Genomic DNA, 21,383 nt, shown 5'->3' with positions numbered 1-21,383 from the left:
TAAAAGTCTAAACCTAATAAAAGAATCATTTCTAGTTATTCTCCAATTTTAAGCTTCTAGACAACAAGAGTTAATTAGCCCCAGGACATCAAACAGATCAAAGACAGTATTCCCATCAGAAGACTTCTAAATACAGGGAAGCCGCCTGGCCTCCTCACCCACAAACAAGGCCAGGTGGCACACAGCAGGCACCTCACCTTGCATTCTGCAGACACGGGGAGAGTGCGATCATGATGGAACAGTCCTTGGCAGTCATGGCGACTCGGTACTGCTGCACCTGTTGGGGAGGGAGAGGTCAGCTCCAGGCACATGCAGTTGGATCAGCACCAGGTGCAGCCTCCCACTTGACAAGCAGCAGGTAAGGGACCAACAGTGAACTGGGAAGGCAGCCATCAGGAGCAGAGGCGTTGGGAGCTCCGCAGACTCCACTTGCAATCCCACCCCCTGGCCGTTCACTGCCAGCAGCACTGGCCCTCAGAGCAGACCCTGAAACTTAGGATCTCTCTTCAGCAAGCCCACCACCCAGCTGTCTTCAGAGAGAAGTGGTGAGTTGCCTCGGCTCCCAGGGCATCAGTTACAACAGCAGCACTGAGCAGGTGTCACTTCCCATTTTAGAGATGGACACACACAGGCAGGAGGCTCCGCACACTACAATGCACACACTGCCGCCGGCTCCACCCTCAGCAACAGGCAGGGCACATCTGCCAGCACCCACCTGGGGACAAGGACACTGAGACCCAGCAAGCCATCTCTAGATGCTGCGAGATGATGGCAGAGCTGGGTCCTAAGCCCACATGCTGTGGCTCTGAACTTGGGCTCCTTCACCCGGTGCCGCAGCACACGGAGATCTGCCCCACTGACCAGGAGCCATACCCACAAGGGCTGCCAGCTGGAAGAACCCTGCTGGGCAGGAGCCAACATCTGTCCAGCCAGGCACGTGCTCCTGTACATGCAGCACACACAAGGAGAGCTCCAGTGCCTTCGCGATGCAAGTTAAGGCACTGCCTGGACCAAGCCTCTCCTCTCAGAGGCCTACTGTGCTTCTCCTCTGGCTTCCTGTTGATGCACCTGAGCAGGCAAGAAAAGATGCCCCAAGTGCCTGGGCCCCTGCCAGAAATGAGGGAGACCTGGAAGGCTTCCATGTTCTTTGCTCTGGCCTGGCCCAGCCATGGCTACTGTGACCATCTGAGGGATGGACCAGCACACAGGAGAGCAATCCCTGCCTCTGCCAGTCTTTGAAATACATCCATGTTCAAAATAAATCACAAAGACACTCACAACTATCAGGTCCCACATGTTCTCACTGGCTCAGGATTTACAGTGCAGACAGTCATCATCTCCCCTCCCTGTTCACCAGTCTCCTTCATTTGCTGTAACTGGGAAACGACTCAAGGTACCCTTGCAAGAGGCGGTGTGGTGTGGAAGGAATGGGGAGAACCTGAAGTGTGACTTGACTCTGGGCCTGCTGAAGTTCTCTGGGCCTGAAAACTCCTTGTCCAGTTGGACGGAGCACGCAAGTCCTACCTTGTACCCTATTCACTTTGCTAATAAGTCACTCGTATGATATGCAACAAATTTGGTCAACAAAAAAAGCATTCAATATAAGTCTAGAATATCCCTTATGTTCTTAGTTCACCATAAACTTGTTTTTTCCCAAATAAGACTTACTTATTTGAAAGAAAGAGTTACAGAGAGAGAGAGAGAAGTAGTGAGAGAAAAGAGATCCTCCATCCATTGGTTCAGTTCCCAAATGGCCACAACAACTGGGGTTGGGCTGAGCTGATGCCAGGAGCCTGGAGCTTGGGCCCAAAAGACCTAGGCCATCCTTCACCACTTACCCAGATGCGTAAGCAGGAAGCTGGACAGAGCAGAGCAGTCAAGACTCACGCCAGCACCCATGTGGGATGCTAGTCCTACAGACTGCAGCTGCATCGGCCGCACCCCAGTGTCGGTCCCTACTGCAAACCTTTCCAACCAACACAGGGCCAGGCACTGTGGCACAGAAGGTTAAGCTGCTGTTTATGATGCCTGTATCACCTGTTCTAGTACCAGCTGCTCCATTTCTGATCCAGCTGCCTGCTAATGCATCCTGGAAGGCAATGAACGATGGCTCAGGTGCCTGGACCCTGCCACTCACGTGGGAACCCTGGATGAATTCCAGGCTCCTGACTTGTACTTGGCTTAGCTCTGGCTGTTGGAAATGACTCAGCAGATGGACACCTTTCTAGCTATCTTTGTCACTTTCAAATAGATGAAAATAAACAATTGTATATGATTATAGATATATAGACAGAAAGACAGAGAAACTCAAAACCAATTTAAGATTCAGCTTTGAATTTTTAATTAAAAAGCTTATATATTATAAAATCATAATTCAACGGTAAAACAAGTGCAAGACCAGAAGAAGGTATCTGTAATATATAATTACCAACATCTAGAATACATAAAGTGCTGGAGATCAACATGAAAAAAGATAACCCAACAGGAAGCGATGAAAAAGGCACTGGCTGTGGTTAAGGTACTCCTTCAGGGATGATACTGTGGTATGGCCAGCTAACTCCACGTCTCAACCAGCTTCCTGCTGCACACGGCAAGCTCTGGGTCCGTACCACCCACACAGGACCAGAGGGAGCTCTGGACTCCTGGCTGTTACAGGAATTTGGGGACCTGGACAGTGACCCAGTGGATGGGAGATCATTTCTCTCTGCTTTTGCCTTTCCAATCAGGAAACGTTTCTAACTAGTGAACCAAATTACAAACACACATGAGAAATGAAGGCAATCTTAGCACAAGTCCAAGGAAATTACAGCAATATTTTCTACTCATCAGAACACAAGGTAAGGGGGTGAGACTGACTCTGGGTGAAGCTGGGCTGTCAGGCTGACCGAACTGATGAGGCCAATGGACAGTGCCGCACAGCTACCAAAAGCATCTGACTGAGGGCAGAGCCAACAGGACAGGAGCTGCTTCGACAAGGGAAGGGGAGAGAAGGGTGTGGCAATTCCAGAGGGCTGGCTGGAAGGTGATTCTGACCAACTGCCAAGGCTTGAGGGACGGTTTCCATGATGAACCCACCCTTTGGGTCAGTACCTAAATGCTGCACCTCTTAGATTAAAATGAACCAAGGTCGGAGGCCCTCCTGGGAGCTGCAAGTCTACTCTGGATGAGCTCACTCATCAAAATTGGATGAAACCGGCTCCAGCTTGCTAGTGCTTCCCAGGTCTCTGGCAGAAGCAAACAATTTCTCTGGAAGACAATATGATCACAGGCCCCAAAATATTTATAAAATAATTGTGCAAATATAGTTTCTGGCACAAGCAGAAATATGGAGGCCTAAGAAGACATGATGATACGAATGAAAATCAGCAAAGCATGACAATGAAAACAGTAGTTGGAGGGGGGATAGGAGAATCGCAAATCAGTGTTGTTGAGACTCTAACACTTTAAAAATTAAAGCTTATTTTATTAAATAACTACGACTGCTTAAAAAAAAAACTAGCATGCACAATTCTCGCAGCCTATAGCTACTAGATACTGAAACCACTCTGCCATGCGCCTCTCCAGGAAGACAGAGAGGAGGAGAGGAGGAACAGAGGTAAAGAGGCTGTGCCTAACAGGAAGGAAACTAGGCGAACACACAACTTGACAATGTTACTGCCAAAAGTTGCCCTAAGCTGAAGATAAACATCAAGCCACACATTCAAGAAAGCCTCCAAAACAAATTATTTATACATGTCATTAAACAAAAACTAAGATTCTGCCACCAGCCAGGCTACACTACAGCAAAGACTGCCAGTTCCCATGTGGTACATGTCCTGGCTTCTCCACGCCCAATCCCATCCTCTGCGGATGGCCTGGGAAGAGCAGTGGAGAATGGCCCAACTTCTTCCGCTGCACCCACAGGGGAGACGCAACTGAAGCGCTCGGCTCTGAATTTTTGGCCTGGCCCGGCCTGCCTGTTGCAGCCATCTGGGGAGTGAACCAGTGGACGGAGGATCTCTCTTCCTCTACCTCTGTAACTCACACACAAACATACACCTTTTCAAAAATAATAACCAGGGCCCGGCGGCGTGGCCTAGCGGCTAAAGTCCTCGCCTTGAATGTGCCAGGATCCCATAAGGGTGCCAGTTCTAATCCCGGCAGCTCCACTTCCCATCCAGCTCCCTGCTGGTGGCCTGGGAAAGCAGTCAAGCACGGCCCAAAGCCTTGGGACACTGCACCCGTGTGGGAGACCCAGAAGAGGTTCCTGGTTGCCAGCTTTGGATTGGCGCAGCACCGGCCTGTTGCAGTCACTTGGGGAGTGAATCATCAGACGGAAGATCTTCCTCTCTGTCTCCTCCTCTCTGTATATCTGACTTTGTAATAAAAATAAATAAATCTTTTTAAAAAATAATAATAATAACCAAAAGAAAATCTAACTCCGCCATGCAAATAAACAAATCTTCGAATAAAAAGGAGAGAACAGAATAAAAACAGATGGAGTAAATAACAGGCAGAAGAATCTAGAGAAATTGTATTAATACCAACAAATCTAGAGGTTTAGACACTTTAAAATGACAAATGACGCTTCCACATGAAAAAGTCAGTTCACTGGGAAGTTGTGACAAATGTTCATCTGGGGCACCTAACAACACTCTCAAAATAACAGGAAATAGGGAAATCTATAATTACCGCGGAAAGTTTCAAAACATCCCTCTTATGGAACAAGCAGATGGTAAGATCATTAAGATTGCTGAATCACTGAAAACAGCACAATCCGACCTGGGACACACCCAACAATTTGAGAAGATGCTGCCTTTTCAAGTACACACAGAAGCATGTTTTAAAATAATCTATGAAACAAGCTGTAACTAACAGTGAAGGATCAGGTAGTATGTTTCTGACTACATGCAAATTTTGCTACTAATAACAAGAATTCCCAAATGCTTGGTAATTAATTCCATTTTAGTATGTCCATGGGTCAAAGTGTATTTTAACTGAATCATATTCCACATACAGCCTGTGAAATACAGCTAAAGCCATGTTTAGAGGAAAACAGATAGCTTTAAATATATTTTTGAGGGAAAAAAGGCTGATGAAAGTTAGGGAAGTATTGGTATCATAAAGAAGTTACAGAAGGAAGAAATTATCCAAAATAAGTAGAAAGGATTCATCAAAGAAGTTTTTTAAAATAATAAAATGAAAATTTCAACAGTTTAATTTTATGAAACTAACAAAACTGGCAAACTCCGTGGGAACAATTCAGAGAGTATTGTAACTGTATTCAGGCTGCTGTAACAAGGCACCACAGACTGAGCAGCTTACAAACAGCACGGAACATGCAGGACCAAGGCCCTGGACTTGGTGTACGCTGAGGGCCTGCTTTCCCTGCGACAGCCATCTTCTCCCTCGGACCTCACGTGGCCAACAGGGCAAGTTAGGCCCCAAGGGTCTCTTACAAAAGCCCCACCCTCCTGACCGCCTTGCCATTCAAAGTCCCCTCTCCTAGTACCCATCACCTTGGGACTTAGCATGTCAACAATATCAACTGTCTTGTCAGACGATACAGTTAGGCCATAGAAGAGCAAGCAAGCCAGCCTGGGCCAGTTCATATCAGCCGCTGGCAAATCTAAGAGCCAGAATGGTGTGTGCTCATGCCAGGTGTGGCTAGGCTGTAGTCCCCACTAATGTGGGCTGAAACTGGGGGCGGGCTGGGCTGGGTTGGGCCAGGCTACAGCACCCACTGGCAAATGCTAAGGTGAGGTGGGCCATGCCAGACTGGGCGACAGAGCCCAACCAGCACATGTGAGCCCTGGGGAGAGTGGGAACCCAGCAGAGGGGCTGCAGGGAGCTCCCCTAATGAGCCACTATTTCCACTGGTGAGGGGGACAGCTGGAATTGGGGGGGCAGACAAGACCGGGAGGGTTACATCTGTTGGCCTCATGTGAGCTGGATTGAGGACAAGCCAGGCTGGGCTGACTGTACCTACTGGTACATGCATAAGCCAGAGGGAGTGAGGGCTGGCTGGGCTTTGCCGCAGCATCAGGTAGCAGATGCTGGCACAGGGGGGAAATTCTGTGAGCTAAACTGCAGTACCACCTAGAGAATGCAAGATCCAGAAGTGGGAGTGGGCCCAGTAGGGAAACAATGGGCACCTCCCTCTTGGATTGCCACTCTGACTGGTGAGCGTGAGAACCAGGACTGGGAAAGGCATGGCTGGACAGAGTGTGGCACCCACCACCACATGTGTGGCCTGGATAGTGAGGCTGGTTGGGTTAAACTAGGCTTCAATGTCCATTGACATGTATGAGAGCTGAATGGGATATGGGACAGACAGAATCATTCCGCTGTATGGACAGGTAAGCACAGGAATCAGGGCAGTGGGCAGGTCTGGTGGGGGTTATTGTGGGTTGCTCCAACTAGGGTGCAGCTCCCATTGGTTTGCATGTGGGCTAAGCGAGCGGTGGGCACGATCGGGCTAGGCTGCAACATCCATTAGTTTGCGTAGAAGACAGGGCTGGGGGTGCGATGCGCGATGGCCTAGTGGTTAAGGTCCTCGCCTTGCACGCGCCAGGATCCCATATGGGCACTGGTTCTAATCCCGGCAGCTCCACTTCCCATCCCTGCCTGTGGCCTGGGAAAGCAGTCGAGAGCAGCCCAAAGCCTTGGGACCCTGCATCCGCATGGGAGACCTGGAAGAAACTCCTGGCTCCTGGCTTTGGATTGGTTCAGCTCCAGCCGTTGCGGCTGCTTGGGGAGTGAACCATCGGATAGAAGATCTTCCTCTCTGTGTCTCCTCCTCTCTGTATATCTGCCTTTCCAATAAAAATAAATAAATCTTTAAAAAAAAAAAAAAACACAAGGCTGGAGACAACTGACCTAGCAATTGCAACAGTGCACATGTAGGCCAATTTGGGTGATGGACTGTGCCAGACCCTCTACTGGCATGCACACACAAGAGTCGGGTCTGGGAACACCTCGGATGAAGTTTCTTTGGGAATTCCCTCAACTGAACCACCAGACTCAGAACTCCAACCATGGAGGAAATTGCAGGTTCCATGGGCTGACCGTGAGTGCATGTCTCAGAGCTGGGCCTCCTCAGTGGCTCAGCCGGAGCAGTGGACAGCATATCCAGATGCACATGGAGGACATGGCAGTACACTGGAGCCTGCAAAGGACACCTGCTACCATAACAGAGGACAGAAGACAGAATTAATCAATCAACTACCCCAGCCAAGTGTTGGCAGTGAAAACCTGGGCGAACGGAGACTCTAAGGTGGTCTACGTCAGCTAGTGGAGTCTGCAGGGATTTCACCATGATTAGAGTGGCAAGATCGGCAGCAATTCAGAACTGCTGAACTATCAAAACCACTTGAGCAAGACCCTCGGAACATGCCCCACATAGGGGGTGTGGATTCTCCTCTTATCTCTCCCCTCCTCCTAGATACAGGAAGGAAAAAAAGAGAACGTAAAAACAACCATGTCAATCACTTTCCTCTAGCCCTTGACCTTTCACATCCTAATCAAATCTGTAAAAATTATCAAAAATAAAATCTGTAAAATTAAAAAAACAGAGAGAGACAGAGAGAGAGAGAGAACAGATACCAGAAGTCAGGGGGGAAAAAGGGGGTTTTGTAAAATATCAAGAAACTAGTACCCACAAAAAACACATGCCAAAATACTGAAAGCATAGACAAAACAAATATCTAGAGAAGCAAAACATAAAAAACCTAGCAAAAGAAATAAAAATATGAAACTAAGTTCAGAATTTTACATTTTCCTATAACAACTATGCACCCAGTTTCACCTATGATTCTACAAAACAATTAAGAACAGATAAGGCCAGTTTTGCTCCACCTCATGCAGAAAACAGAATGAGTGAACAGCGCCCGAGCGTTTCTAAAGCAGGCATACCTTGCTACCTAGACCAGCAGAGGCATCCCAGACACAGGGGAGCAGCAACCATCACTCAACAGCGAGTCCCAAGCCAAACAGCAAAAGAGCATCATGACATAATACAGTGATACTCAATCAACTCTATCAGCAGAAAATGTGAAATGGTCATATACATCTAGGATCTCAGTAGAACACAAAAGGTACTGATAAGATTCAATATTCATTCATGTCTTAAAAAAAATCAGGAACAGAAGGGAACTTGACTAATCTATTAACAGGCATCAATTTTAACAAAACCAAAGATCCTACAGTTAACAAGGGTGCATTTTCCTCATGAGTCAACAGGACCAAAATTCGAAGTGTGGCAAATTAACCATGTAAAGCAAAAAACTGTTACTAAGAGAAGAAATATGTAAATAGGATCATATGCCAAAATAAAAACCATTAAAAAAAAAACTACAGTCAGAATGAATGAAAGTATAGTTGATGGATACGATGTCAAAACAAAAAAAAATCAATAGCATCTCTACATAACCCAGATAACCATCTCAAAATTAATTTTTAAGGAAATAATTTCTATCTAAAGCCATCAAAGATGTGGGAATAAATCAAATAAAAGAGCTCTCAGGGGCATGGCACAGAAGCCTAATGGCTAATGGGCACTGGTTCATGTCCAGACTGCTCCACTTCCTCCCGACTCCCTGCTTGCGGTCTGGGAAAGCAGTGTAGAATGGCCCAGAGCCTTGGAACCCTGCACCCTAGCTCCTGGTCACCTGGGGAGTGAAACAGCGGATGGAAGATCTTTCTGTCTTTCCTTCTCTCTGTAAATATGACTTTCCAATGAAAATAAATTTTTAGAAAAAAAATTAAAAGAGCTCTCAGAAGAAAAACATGAAACATTTGTATCAGAAACTGCACTTAACACACACACACACACAGAGAAAACATGTCTCTTGTCCCTGTTAGAAAATTCAACATCACATGGATGTCAACCCTCAGCACTTTAATGCCAAATTCATAAAAAAAATCCCAGTAGTTTCTGTCTCTCATTTTAGAACTGAACAAGACTCAAAAAACTTAAGTAGGCATGTAAAAGGTCAAAAATACTTTAGTGAGTAAAACCACCACCTGCAACATGGACCTACAGAAGCACCGGTTCAAGTCCCAGTTGTTCCAGCTCCAAGCCCACTCCCTGCTCATAGGCCTGGAAAACCAGCAGACAATGGTCCAAGTATTCTGTGCCCCTGCACCCATGCAGTGGACTTGGATGAAGCTCCTGGCGGTCACAGCTGTCATTGAAGTGAACCAGATGAAGATCCCTGCCATTCCCTCTTCTCTCTCTGTAATTCTGACTTTCAAAGAAGTAAATAAGATCCTTAAAAAATAAGCTTCAACCTGTTACGATGGCTCAACTGGCTAATCCTCCACCTCCAAGCACTGGGATCCCATACAGGCGCCGGTTCCTGTCCTGGTTGCTCCACTACCCATCCAGCTTGTGGCCTGGGAAAGCAGTGGAGGATGGCCTAAAGCCTTAGGACCCTGCTCCCACCTAGTGAGAGACCCAGAAGAAGCTTCTAGCTCCTGGCATTGGGTCAGCTTAGTTCCAGCCACAGCAATCATCTGGGGAGTAAACCAGCAGATGGAACATCTTTCTGTCTCGCCTCTTCTCTATAAATCTTCCTTTCCAATAAAAACGAATAAATCTTAAGAATAAAACAAGTAGATAGACCAGACATTTTCTTTTTTTTTTTAAAGATTTATTTATTTTTATTGGAAAGGCAAATATACAGAGAGGAGAAGAGACAGAGAGGAGAATCTTCCATCCATTGAATCACTCCCCAAGCGGCCACAACGGCTGGAACTGAGCCAATCCAAAGCCAGGAGCCAGGAGCTTCTTCCAGGCCTCCCACAGGGGTGCAGGGTCCCAAAGCAAGCTTGGGCTGTCTTTGACTGCTTTCCCAGGCCACAGGCAGGGAGCTAGATGGGAAGCAGGGCCACCAGGATTAGAACCGGCGCCCACATGGGATCCCGGCACATTCACAGCGGGGGACTTTAACCACTACACTACTGCATCGGGCCCCAGACATTTTTTCAAACAAAATATTCCTCAAGAGAAACATACAATTTGCTCTACTGACTATCCAGACCCAAGACTACACAGTGTTCAAGACAACACCCTGCCAAGAGAGAAGAAAACTCTACCTCACGCCATTCCAAAATTCAACCACATGTGGACAAAAGGCAGAGTGGTAAACATTTCTAACGAAAGCATAGGAAAATATTTTTAGAAACTTGATACAAAACTTCTTACATTAGAAAGAGACCAGTAAACTACATTTCCTTAAAATTATGAACTTCCATTTTTTTCATGGATAAAAATGTAGTTATTCTTATTTACTGAATGGCAGAGCAACAAAAAGGCAGACAGACCACTCTTCCATCCACCAAGAGCCAAGAGTGAGCTCTGTCCAGACCTTCCATGTGGGTGGCTGCTGCCCCAGGAAGTGCCTTAGCAGAAAGCTAAAGCAACAGCCAGGACTCCCAGGTCCCGCGACAGGGGCCGTGGGTGTCCCAAGGAGCCAGGACTGCCAGGACCCATGACAGGGGCCATGGGTGCAGCAAGTGGCATCCTAACTGCTGTGCCCAACATGCAACCCAAACTTTCCTTACCTCCATTTCCCATAAAAAGCTGCCGTGTAAGAAATCATGTAGCACACACAGCTAATACAGGGCTTTTATGCACAACACATAAAGAACTCCTTAAACTCAGTAAGATAGCTCTGCTACTAAACAGCCTTACATATCTGCAATCGTCAAGACAGATGTTTATTAAGCTGTAAAAAAAATTTTTTTTAATCTGATGGACTAATTTCACAAACTTTTATTTGGTGGCCTGCTTAAAGTACTAGTTCATAACATTAAACAACAGAAAAAAAGAAATCGTTCAAGGTAAATGAGTTAAAAGTATTTTAGTGCAAAAAAATTCATGCATAATTTCTTCATATAACACATTCTTCATGAAATTTTTGAAGACCCCTTGTTTACACAGATTTCAAAAATTTTTTTTTGCGCCAAAAGCAACTTATCCTTCACTTCTACTTTCCATGAACTTCTTGAAATACTTCCTAGCAAGACAGAGGGAGACGAGGCCTCAAACGCAGCCAGAGAAGACAGACAGGCCCCTTCCTGCGAACAGCCCCAGGGGAAGGTACCCCACACTTTACCAGTGCCAGAAGCAGCCGGACACAGGAAACACACACAGCCTGGCACACAACAGAGTTATCCAAAAGCCTGCACTTGAAGAAGGGTATTTGTCAAGAAGAAAAACAATAAACTTGACAATTTAAAATGCAATTAAGAACTCCACTCATTCTCATACTCTTCTAGAAGCCAAAATATTGTCCAAATCATGATATGCTATCATAAACAAGAATATCACAAGAAAACAAAACTGCAAACCAGTATCTCTTACAAATATGCAAAAATCTACACAACATTCTAAATAACTGGAGAATGAATCAGAGAATGGGGGCTCAAGCCTGTTACCACCCCTTCTTTCCTCTCCCTCCCCATCTCCTGCCTTCCCTACGAGCCATCTCCCAAAAAATAAACACATAACTGGATCAGCAACATATGAGGATGACCAAGTAGGGTTAATTAAAGTTTATGTAGTATACTGCATTGTCAGAATCAAGGACAAAAACTACATGATAAATCTCAACACAGAAAAGACATGAAGAAAAATTAGAAACCTTTTTATGGTTTAAAAGAGACTCAGGAAGACGAAGGCATTTCTTTGCCTTGACAAAGGATAGCTACAACCCTCCCTGCCCCAACCAAACACCACATATTACGTTAAAAGACAATACTGGTCTCATAATACAAGAACAAACCAGGAGTGTCCGCTCTTAGCACTTTTATTCAACACGAGAGGTTCCAGTCAGGACAATGACACAAGAAAAACAATGGCATTCAGACTGCAAAGGAAGAAGTAAAAACTTTCTGTAGTCACAGATGATTTTATAAAGAAAGAATCCTAAGGAATCCACCAGCAACCTATTAGACTAATAAATTCAATAAAGTTGAAAGCTAAAGATCAGTAAGTAATAAATAATTCATACATGGAACCAAGAAAATAATTCTGTATCAGAATAAAATATTTAGAAATATATTTTGGGCCTGGAGCGATAGCGTAGTGGTTAAAGTCCTCACCTTGCACGCACCGGAACCCATATGGGTGCCATCTCTAATCCCGGCAAGCCCCGCTTCCCATCCAGCTCCCTGCTTGTGGCCTGGGAAGGCAGTTGAGGACGGCCCAAAGCCTTGGGACCCTGCACCCCCATGGGAGACCTGGAAGAGCTCCTGGCTCCTGGCTTTGGATTGGCTCAGTTCCAGCTGTTGCGGCTCACTTGGGGAGTGAACCATCGGATGAAAGACCTTTTCCTCTGTCTCTCCTCCTCTCTGTATATCCGCCTTTCCAATAAAAATAAATAAATCTTTAAAAATATATATACAGAAAAATATATTTTAACAAGCAAAAGAAGCATAAAACCTATGGTCTAAAAACAATATCAAAAGACCTAAATCAATGGGAAAACATCCCATCTTCACAGATCAGAAGAGTAATCAATCAATTCACCAAATATCAGAATTCCAGCTGGCTTCTCTGCAGAACTTGACAAGCTGGATCTAAAACTAAAAGGAATCACAAGGGGATTAAAAACAATCTTGAGTAACAGCAGTTGGAGAAGCTGGCACGGTAGCACACCAGAGTAAAGCACTGTTTGCAATGCCAACATCCCTTATCAAAACGCAGGTTTAAGTCCCAGCTATTCAGTTTCTAATCGAGCTCCCTGCTAACGGGCGCGAGGAGGCAGTGCAGGCTGGCACGTGCCCCTGCAATCCATGCAGATGAGGAAGGAGTTCCTGGCTCCCAGCCTGGGCCAGCCCTGGCCACTCCCGTCATCTGCAGAGTTAAACAGTAGATGGAAGGGGTCTCTCCCCTCACACTGCTCCTCTCTCTCTCCCTCCACCCTTCAATCGAACAAGCTAATCCAAGAAAAGAACAAAGCTAGAGAACTCACACTTCTCCATTTTGAAACCTACTAAAAAGAAATAGTAAACAAGATCCTGATATAAACAGACATAAGTGATTTTTCCAGAAATATTTCAAGACCACCTAGAGGGGGAGGAAAGAACAATCTCTTTAACAGGTACTCGCATTTTTTTAGAAAGTACAATGTACAAGTCTCCCTAACATATATAAAAATTAACTCAACAGCCAAAACCTATAAAACTCAGAAAGAAGAAAATCGTTATGACCTTAGATTTAGCAATGAATTCTTAGGCGTGACACTAAAAGAATGAACAACTTACTTTAAAAATAAAACAGATTAAATGAAGATAACCATACAGGGGAAAATATTTGCCAGTCACATATCTGATAAGGGCCTAATACCCAGAATATACATTTTAAAAATTCTTACAATGCGAAAAGAACACATCGCACACGATTTTAATGTAGGCGAAAGGGGCAGGCATTGCAGAGCAGCCGTCTGCTGGAAGCCCACATCCCCCAAAGGAAAGCCTAATCCGAACCCCGGCTACTCCACGCTGGAGGGTCACTTCGCCATAATGAGGCAGGAAGGCACACGATGGCACCCAGGCTTGTACTCTGCCTCTCACAGGCAAGATGGATGCTTGGCCCGACACAGGACTGACCTGGCTTACAAGGCATTTAGGGAATGAATCAGACAGCAGAGGCATGATATCTCTCCCTTTGAAATCAAAAACAAGTAAAACATGATAAAGGACCTGAATAGGGGTCCGGCATGTTGGCTCAACTGGATAATCCTCCACCTCCAAGAACCAAGAACCCTTATGGGCACCAGTTCAGGTCCCAGCTGTTCCACTTCCCATCTAGCCCCCTGCTTATGGAATGGGAAAGCAGGGGAGGACGGCTGAGGACCCCTGCACCCACGTGGGAGGTCCAGAAACAGCCCATGGCTCTTGGCCTCTGACCCTGGCTTCAGCTCCAGCTGTTGCAGCCATTTAGCGAGTAAACCAGCAGATGGAAGATCTATCTCTCCTGTTCTTTCTGTATATCTGCCTTTCCAATAAAAACAAATCTTAAAAAAAAAAAGGGGGGGGGGGGCGGCACCATGGCCTAGAAGCTAAAGTTTTCGCCTTGCATGCACCGGAACCCATACGGGTGCCAGTTCTTTTTTTTTTTTTTTTTTTTAAAAGATTTTTTTATTATTATTGGAAAGCCGGATATACAGAGAGGAGGAGAGACAGAGAGGAAGATCTTCCATCCGATGATTCACTCCCCAAGTGAGCCGCAACGGGCCGGTGCGCACAAATCCGATGCCGGGACCAGGAACCTCTTCCGGGTCTCCCACGCGGGTGCAGGGTCACAAAGCTTTGGGCCGTCCTTGACTGCTTTCCCAGGCCACAAGCAGGGAGCTGGATGGGAAGTGGAGCTGCTGGGGTTAGAACTGGCACGTGTGGGCCCGGCGGCGTGGCCTGGCGGCTAAAAAAAAAAAGTCCTCACCTTGAAAGCCCCGGGATCCCATATGGGTGCTGGTTCTAATCCCGGCAGCTCCATTTCCCATCCAGCTCCCTGCTTGTGGCCTGGGAAAGCAGTCGAGGACAGCCCAAGACCTTGGGACTCTGCACCCATGTGGGAGACCTGGAAGAAGTTCCTGGATCTTGGCTTCGGATCGGCATAGCATCGGCTGTTGCGCTCACTTGGGGAGTGAATCAGTGGACAGAGGATTTCCCTCTCTGTCTCTCCTTCTCTCTGTATATCTGACTTTGTAATAAATAATCTGTAAAAAAAAAAAAAAAAAAAGATCTGAATCGACATTTCTCCAAAGAAGAAATATAAAACAGGCAGCAAGCACATGAAAGAATATTAACGCCAGAAAAAGTGAAACCCATGCCGACATAAACATCTTGTACACAAATATTTGTAGTGGCAGTTGCTATGCTACGGATGCCCATTCACAACAGGGAAAGGGAGATGGTGGGGTGCCAGCTAAGGGCACAGGGTTTCTGTAGAGGTAGGAAGCACCCTGACAGAGTGGCAACGCCAATCTGTGAATACTGTGCACAACAACTTCAATCAGGACCGGCATGGTAACACAGAAAGCTAAGCGCCTGCCTGCAGTGCTAGTGGCCCACACAGGAGTCCGCTCAAAGCCCAGCTGCTTCATCTCTGACTCTGCTCGCTGCTGCGAAGCGCGGCCCAAGGTCTTGGGACCCTGTAGTCACATGAGAGACCCGGAGGAAGTTCCTAGCTCCCCACTTTGGATCAGCTCGGCTCTGGCCATTTCAGCTATTTGTGGGGTACAGACACAACATCTTTCTCCAACTCCAACTTCGAAGTAAAAATAAATCTTTCTTTTTTTTTTTTAAGATTTATTTATTTTTATTGGAAAGTCAGATACACAGAGAGGAGGTGAGACAGAGAGGAAGATCTTACATCCGATGGTTCACTACCCAAGTGACCGCAACGGCTGGAGATGAAACAATCCAAAGCCGGGAACATGGAACTTCCTCCAGGTCTCCCACGCGGGTGCAGGGTCCCAGTGCATTGGGCAGTCCTCAACTGCTTTCCCAGGCCTCAAGCAGGGAGCTGGATGGGAAGCGGGGCTTGCCAGGATTAGAACCAGCACCCATATGGGATCCCGGCTCGTGCAAGGTGAGGACTTTAACCACTACACTATCGTGCCAGGCCCAAAAAATAAATAAATCTAAAAAAAAAAAAAAAAAAAACCACTGCAGTGAATAAATTATATACTATATAAACTATTCAATAAAGAAGCTTTAGGAAAAAAGAAAGATCTGAGATGCAAAAGTACTAGGCAATGATACAGGTAAATACAGATAAATCTTTTTTTTAAAAAAAGATTTATTATTATTGGAAAGCCGGATATACAGAGAGGAGGAGAGACAGAGAGGAAGATCTTCCATCCGATGATTCACTCCCCAAGTGAGCCGCAACGGGCCGGTGTGCGCTGATCCGATGCCGGGAGCCAGGAACCTCTTCTGGGTCTCCCATGCGGGTGCAGGGTCCCAAAGCTTTGGGCCGTCCTCTGCTGCTTTCCCAGGCCACAAGCAGGGAGCTGGATGGGAAGTGGAGCTGCCGGGATTAGAACCGGCTCATATGGGATGCCGGTACATTCAAGGCAAGGACTTCAGCCGCTAGGCCACACTGCCGGGCCCCTCAGATAAATCTTTTTTTAAAAAAGTACTTTAAAATCAGGATTGTATGGGCATGGCGCTGTAGCCTAGTGGCTAAAGTCCTCCCTTCGCATGCGCCAGGATCCCATATGGGCACTGGTTCATATCCCGGCTGCTCCACTTCCCATACAGCTCCTTGCTAGTGACCTGGGAAAGCAGTCAAGGACAGCCCAAGGTCTTGGGACCCTGCACCCACATGGGAGACCCAGAAGAGGCTCCAGGCTCCTAGCTTCAGATTGGTGCAGCTCTGGTCATTGTGGCGGGTTGGGGAGTGAACCATCAGATGGAGGATCTTCCTCTCTTTCTCTACTCCCTCTGTATATCTGACTTTCCAATAAAAATAAATAAATCTTTATTAGAAGAACAAACCAAAAAAATAATAAAAATAAATAAATGTTTTTTAAAAATGTTCTGGGCCTGGCACTGTAGCCTAGTAGCTAAAGTCCTCGCCTTGAATGCACTGGGATCCCATATGGGCGCCAGTTCTAATCCCGGCAGCCCTGCTTCCCATCCAGCTCCCTGCTTGTGGCCTGGGAAAGCAGTCGAGGACGGCCCAATGCATTGGGACCCTGCACCGCGTGGGAGACCTGGAGGAAGTTCCTGGCTCCTGGCTTCTGATCGGCGCAGCACTGGCTGTTGTGGTCACTTGGGAAGTGAACTATTGCATGGAAGATCTTCCTCTCTGTTTCTCCTCCTGTCTGTGTATCTGACTTTGTGATAAAAATAAATAAATCTTTTTTTAAAATTCCTTTAAAAAAATCAGGACTATAAATAAATAACAAGACAACCAGCACACAATAATTTAGCATGTACGTTGCGAAGACCAAAGCTTGCACTGTGTGAGCGCTGGGGTGAAAAACAGACTCGACTTTACACACTTGGAGTTCAACTGAATAAGTGCCACGGAGAGGGAACCTGAAGGGGTTCATTTCACGTCCAGCAGGGCCAAGAATAGAACAAAGCCAGCAGGGGCACACAGAGGTCAGCCAGCGACAGGCCAGGAAAGCCAACTGGCCACTGCTTGTTTTCCCAAAATGCTGCTGGGACGGAGCCACGCTCACCTCTCCGTCCACGGCCATCGCTGAGCTGCATGGTAGAGTTGAGCATCTGCCACCAGGACTAGGGGGCCGTAAAGCCTGCACCGTTCACAGCCAGGACATCTGCAGAGTGTCTGCGGCGCTGGCCCCAGAGCACCGCTCAAGTGCTGAAACCCAGGGTCGCTGTGGGCTGGAACGGGCACAACTCCCCAGCTGCCTTCAGGGGCGCAGCTTTCAGCTAGAGCAGCAACAGGAAGGAGCAGAACCCAACCCTTCACCAGGGAAAAAGAGCAGCATTCTAAGACAGAAAGATCTCGAGCTACCACATTCGCTAATTCCTCCAACAGTGACCATCTGCTCACCTACACTCCAGTGTCACAAGAGTACACACGGCATGACTGCAGGGTGTGTTGCACACGTGTTTATGGGTTTTGCACGTACACTCATGTGGTGTGATAAATGCACACGTGGTTGTGGTTGCGCATTTGTGTATCTCAGAATACTTAGTGACTCTGACGGAAGATGATCATATTAGTCTCTTGAAAGAATGACACCAACGGCTAAAAATTAAAAGCCTGTGCCTAGCTATGGAAAATCAGAAAATACAGAAAAGCAAATAAAGTCCTGGTCTTCTTTCTTAGCAACCCCAAAGGACGGCAAGGCTGCTGCTCCCTAGCCGGAGCCCCCACGGTACCGAGCCAAAGACCCCCCCGCCGCCGCTCTGCTGCCCACCTGCCACCAGGGCTCCAGCTGCCTCAGCCGGGGCAGCCAAGGATGCAAGGAGGTGTGCCGGGTTTTCCCAGAACTGCGGTCCCCTAAAGCTTTTGGCATCTCAGGAAAGCCCATACATCCCCTGAATGCACAAGCTTGGGGCTGGGGAGTGGGCACAGGAGCGGGGATGCCAGAGGTTTGGGATGCCTGTGTCTGCTATCGGAGCCCCTGGAGTGTGGCTAGAAGATCTCTTCCTCTACGTGGCTCTTCCTTCCTTATCAATCAGTCTTTTTACTTAAGTACTTGGGTCCCTGTCACCCATGTGGGACGGCCTGTTGAATTCTAGCCTTCAGCCTGCCTCAACCCAGGGTATTACAGTTTTTAAGAAACAAACCATGGATAGAAGATTTCTCTCAGAGTTTCTCTTTCAAATGAAAATATTTCTAGAAAATACAAAATACAGAAGATGGTAACATCCTCTAGTCCTGCCAACCCCACGGGGTCCTCACCACACTCATGATGGGAAAGAATGTTGAATTTCAAGTAGAGGTTTGTGACAACACAGATGTAATTTTGTGCTGTGGGAGTGCATGGCAGTGCCCACTTCCCCGAATTGCACAGCACCAGTAAGTGAAGAGGCAGGGGTACAGGGGCTGCTGCCCCGGGCCAAGGCAGGGCCGGGTAGGGTGGGCATCCGAGCCTCAGGAAGGGCCTGGAGGAGAGGGACAGCTGTGCCGAGCCCATCCCTAGGAGCAGCGATGCCCAGCGCTGGCCCTGATCCCCGGCCCAGGGAATCCAGGGGGACCCTCCTGAGCAGCCCTAGCCTGTTGGGGACACTACAGTCACCCCTCGCTCACACACTGTGACCCCCACCCCTACCACCTCCAGGGTAGGTAGGGAAAGCCCAGCAGGAGCACGTGCCGGGCTCGGACAGGCCTGCCCACCTTTGTTAACGCGAAGGCCACCGTCCCATCATCCTCAGTGGACAGGTCAAACAGCTTCTGGTAAAATGCTTCATCGTAGGGCCCATCTATTTGTAAAGTTTTCCTAAGGGAGAAAGCACAGAAGAAGCTGACAAGCTGGCCCAGAAATGGCTCCTTCCATTGCCAGCATGCCTCAGGCCTCACGAAAACAATTCAGTCACACACTGCATTTCAAAGGGCACCAGACGTCAGTTCTTCATATTAAACTTGATTTTTTTTTTTAACATTACGGGCTGCAACAGAACCGGCCAAGATCAGAGCCAGGGAGCCCTGAGGTGGGGCCCTCTCCTGTTCATGGCAAACAGTGTCATGGCGTGGAGATGGGGATGAGGCAGGTAGATCTGTTGCCAGACACTGGACTACAGAGCCCCCCAGCTCCACAGACGCTGAAGCTGGAACCAGGCGCAGTGGCTCAGCCCGTGGAGCAACACTGCCCTCTAGAGGCTCAGCCTTGACTCTGCAGCCTGGAACAGTCGGGCAACAATCCACCTCCCAGACACGCTGCCCCCAAGCCCAACTCCCTAGTCAGGCCCTGGCACCAGGGCAGGTGGAGGGAGCTGGCCAGCATCGTCCTCCTGAGAAGGGCATCCTAGAGGCCTCAGCTTCCCTCAAGGCCAGCCCCACCCGCCCTCACAGCTCTCTTGGTTTGGCCTCACCTCTCCTCAGGAAACTCCTCCAAGTACCGCTCAACCCGCTTGTACAGAGGGTAGAGGCCTTCGATGTCTAGCAGGTCCAACATCTGCACCTGGAGGGTTTTGTACAGAAGACAGCCCTTCGGTAACCCCGAGCGCTCTGGGGTGTTTTTGCCTACCAAGAACATCAGGGGAAAAGGAGAGCAGGTTTGTTATCAGAGGCTGGAAGACGGCAGGCAGACGCAGGCTGGCGCAGGCTGGTGCAGGCTGGTGCAGGCTGGCGCAGGCCATGGGGCTCTCTGGGGCGGGGGGCAGCACTAGGAGAGGAGGGAGTCCCTTCTGGAGCCCAGGCAGAACACTGAACCTACACGAGTACCAAGCATCTCTCCCACACCCCTCTTCTCCGCGGAACGTCCTTTCAATTCACCCCAAATTTATGTTCCTGACATCAGTTTAGAGCAGTCTGGGCGCCACGATAAGGCTGTGAAGTCACTGGATCTGACCCATCAAGGCAACCACAGGTGGGACTCAAAATTCAGTAAATCTACAGCGGGCTAGTTTCTAATTTACATGGCCCACAAATGAAACTATCCAAAAGGCCCGTGGTGGGGAAGGGGTTCCTCCCCTCTGGACTCGGGGTAACCTTCTTTCTAAATGAGACACGGCCCTCACCACACAGAGCCATGGACAGTGCTGAGAGCACCCGAGGACCCACTCAGGGACAGCCCAGACCTGAAACTCCACTCACACGCGGCCTGACACCGACTACACACAAGGTGCTGCTAGGACGTTGGACATGAGGTGCCAAGACATCTGCCACCCACACAGAAGCCAAATGATGGCCAAAGGGCAGGAACACATTCACACAGGGACAGCTGTGGCGACCTACACCTTCGGCCAGCAGGACTGCCTGGCCACGTGCACGTGCCCAGGTGGGTCTCGGGTGCAGCAGCTCCATGGGCCACTGGGACACGCGCAGCCCATCTGGGGGAGCCTCTTTAAGTCCTGCCTGTTCCACTTCAACTCGGGCTTCCTGCTGGGACACACGTGCGCTGCAAGGCAGATAACGGCTGGAATTGCGGGGTCCCTGCCACCTGTGCTGGACACTCTTGAGTTCCAGGCCACTGACTTCAGCTCGGCTCAGCCCTGGCTATTGTTGCCACTTGGGGAGTAAATAAAAGGACAGCAGGTCTGTCTCCGTTTCTCCATCTCTCCCTCCCCTGTTTTTTGTTTTGTTTTGTTTTGTTTTGTTTAATTTTAAAAAGGAGGAGGAAGAAGAAAAGCAGCTTACATGTCCAACTAGAGGGATGTGCTGAAATTACAGGACAGTCTCACAGTGGAACATTCAACGCACGGCCAATGAGAGTTTAAAACTAAGATTTGCCGGGCCCGCCGCAATGGCCTAGCAGCTAAGTCCTCGCCTTGAACGCACCAGGATCCCATATGGGCGCCGGTTCTAATCCCGGCAGTCCCTTCCCATCCAGCTCCCTGCTTGAGGCCTGGGAAAGCAGGAGAGGACGGCCTTGGGACCCTGCACCCGCGTGGGAGGCCTGGAGGAAGCTCCTGGCTCCTGGCTTTGGATCAGCACAGCACTGACCGTTGTAGTCACGTGGGGAGTGAATCATCGGACGGAAGATCTTCCTCTCTGTCTCTCCTCCTCTCTGTATATCTGATTTTGCAGTAAAAATGAATAAATCTTAAAAGAAACAAAAAACTCAGATTTTCTGAAGTAGATAAGAGATTTCTGCTGAGCAAACAAAGCTGGATATCAAAGGGCACACAGAGCCTGATCCTACTGTGTCAAACAGCGCCCATTTCACGTGTGTCTGAGAAGGTCTGGGCTGAAAGCCCCCGGTGCCAGGGAACAATGTCTTCCTAGAGCCCCACACTGCATCAGC

General features: G+C 48.1%; 1 protein-coding gene across 1 annotated transcript in view; it reads right to left on the bottom strand.

Moving 5' to 3' along the window:
• Positions 1-21,383, bottom strand: part of IPPK (inositol-pentakisphosphate 2-kinase) — a 67,530-nt gene that overhangs the window by 5,150 nt on the left and 40,997 nt on the right. The window contains exons 10-12 of the mRNA XM_004598819.2: positions 19,510-19,660; positions 18,815-18,917; positions 198-277 (exon numbers count right to left, since the gene is read on the bottom strand). Coding sequence (XP_004598876.2) covers positions 198-277; positions 18,815-18,917; positions 19,510-19,660 — 334 coding nt within the window. The remainder of the gene's footprint in view (positions 1-197; positions 278-18,814; positions 18,918-19,509; positions 19,661-21,383) is intronic.

Source organism: Ochotona princeps, chromosome 14, assembly GCF_030435755.1.
Source record: "Ochotona princeps isolate mOchPri1 chromosome 14, mOchPri1.hap1, whole genome shotgun sequence".
Classification (NCBI taxonomy): domain Eukaryota; kingdom Metazoa; phylum Chordata; class Mammalia; order Lagomorpha; family Ochotonidae; genus Ochotona; species Ochotona princeps.
Note: the sequence above shows the minus strand (reverse complement) of the source record. Positions and strands in the feature narration are given on the sequence as shown.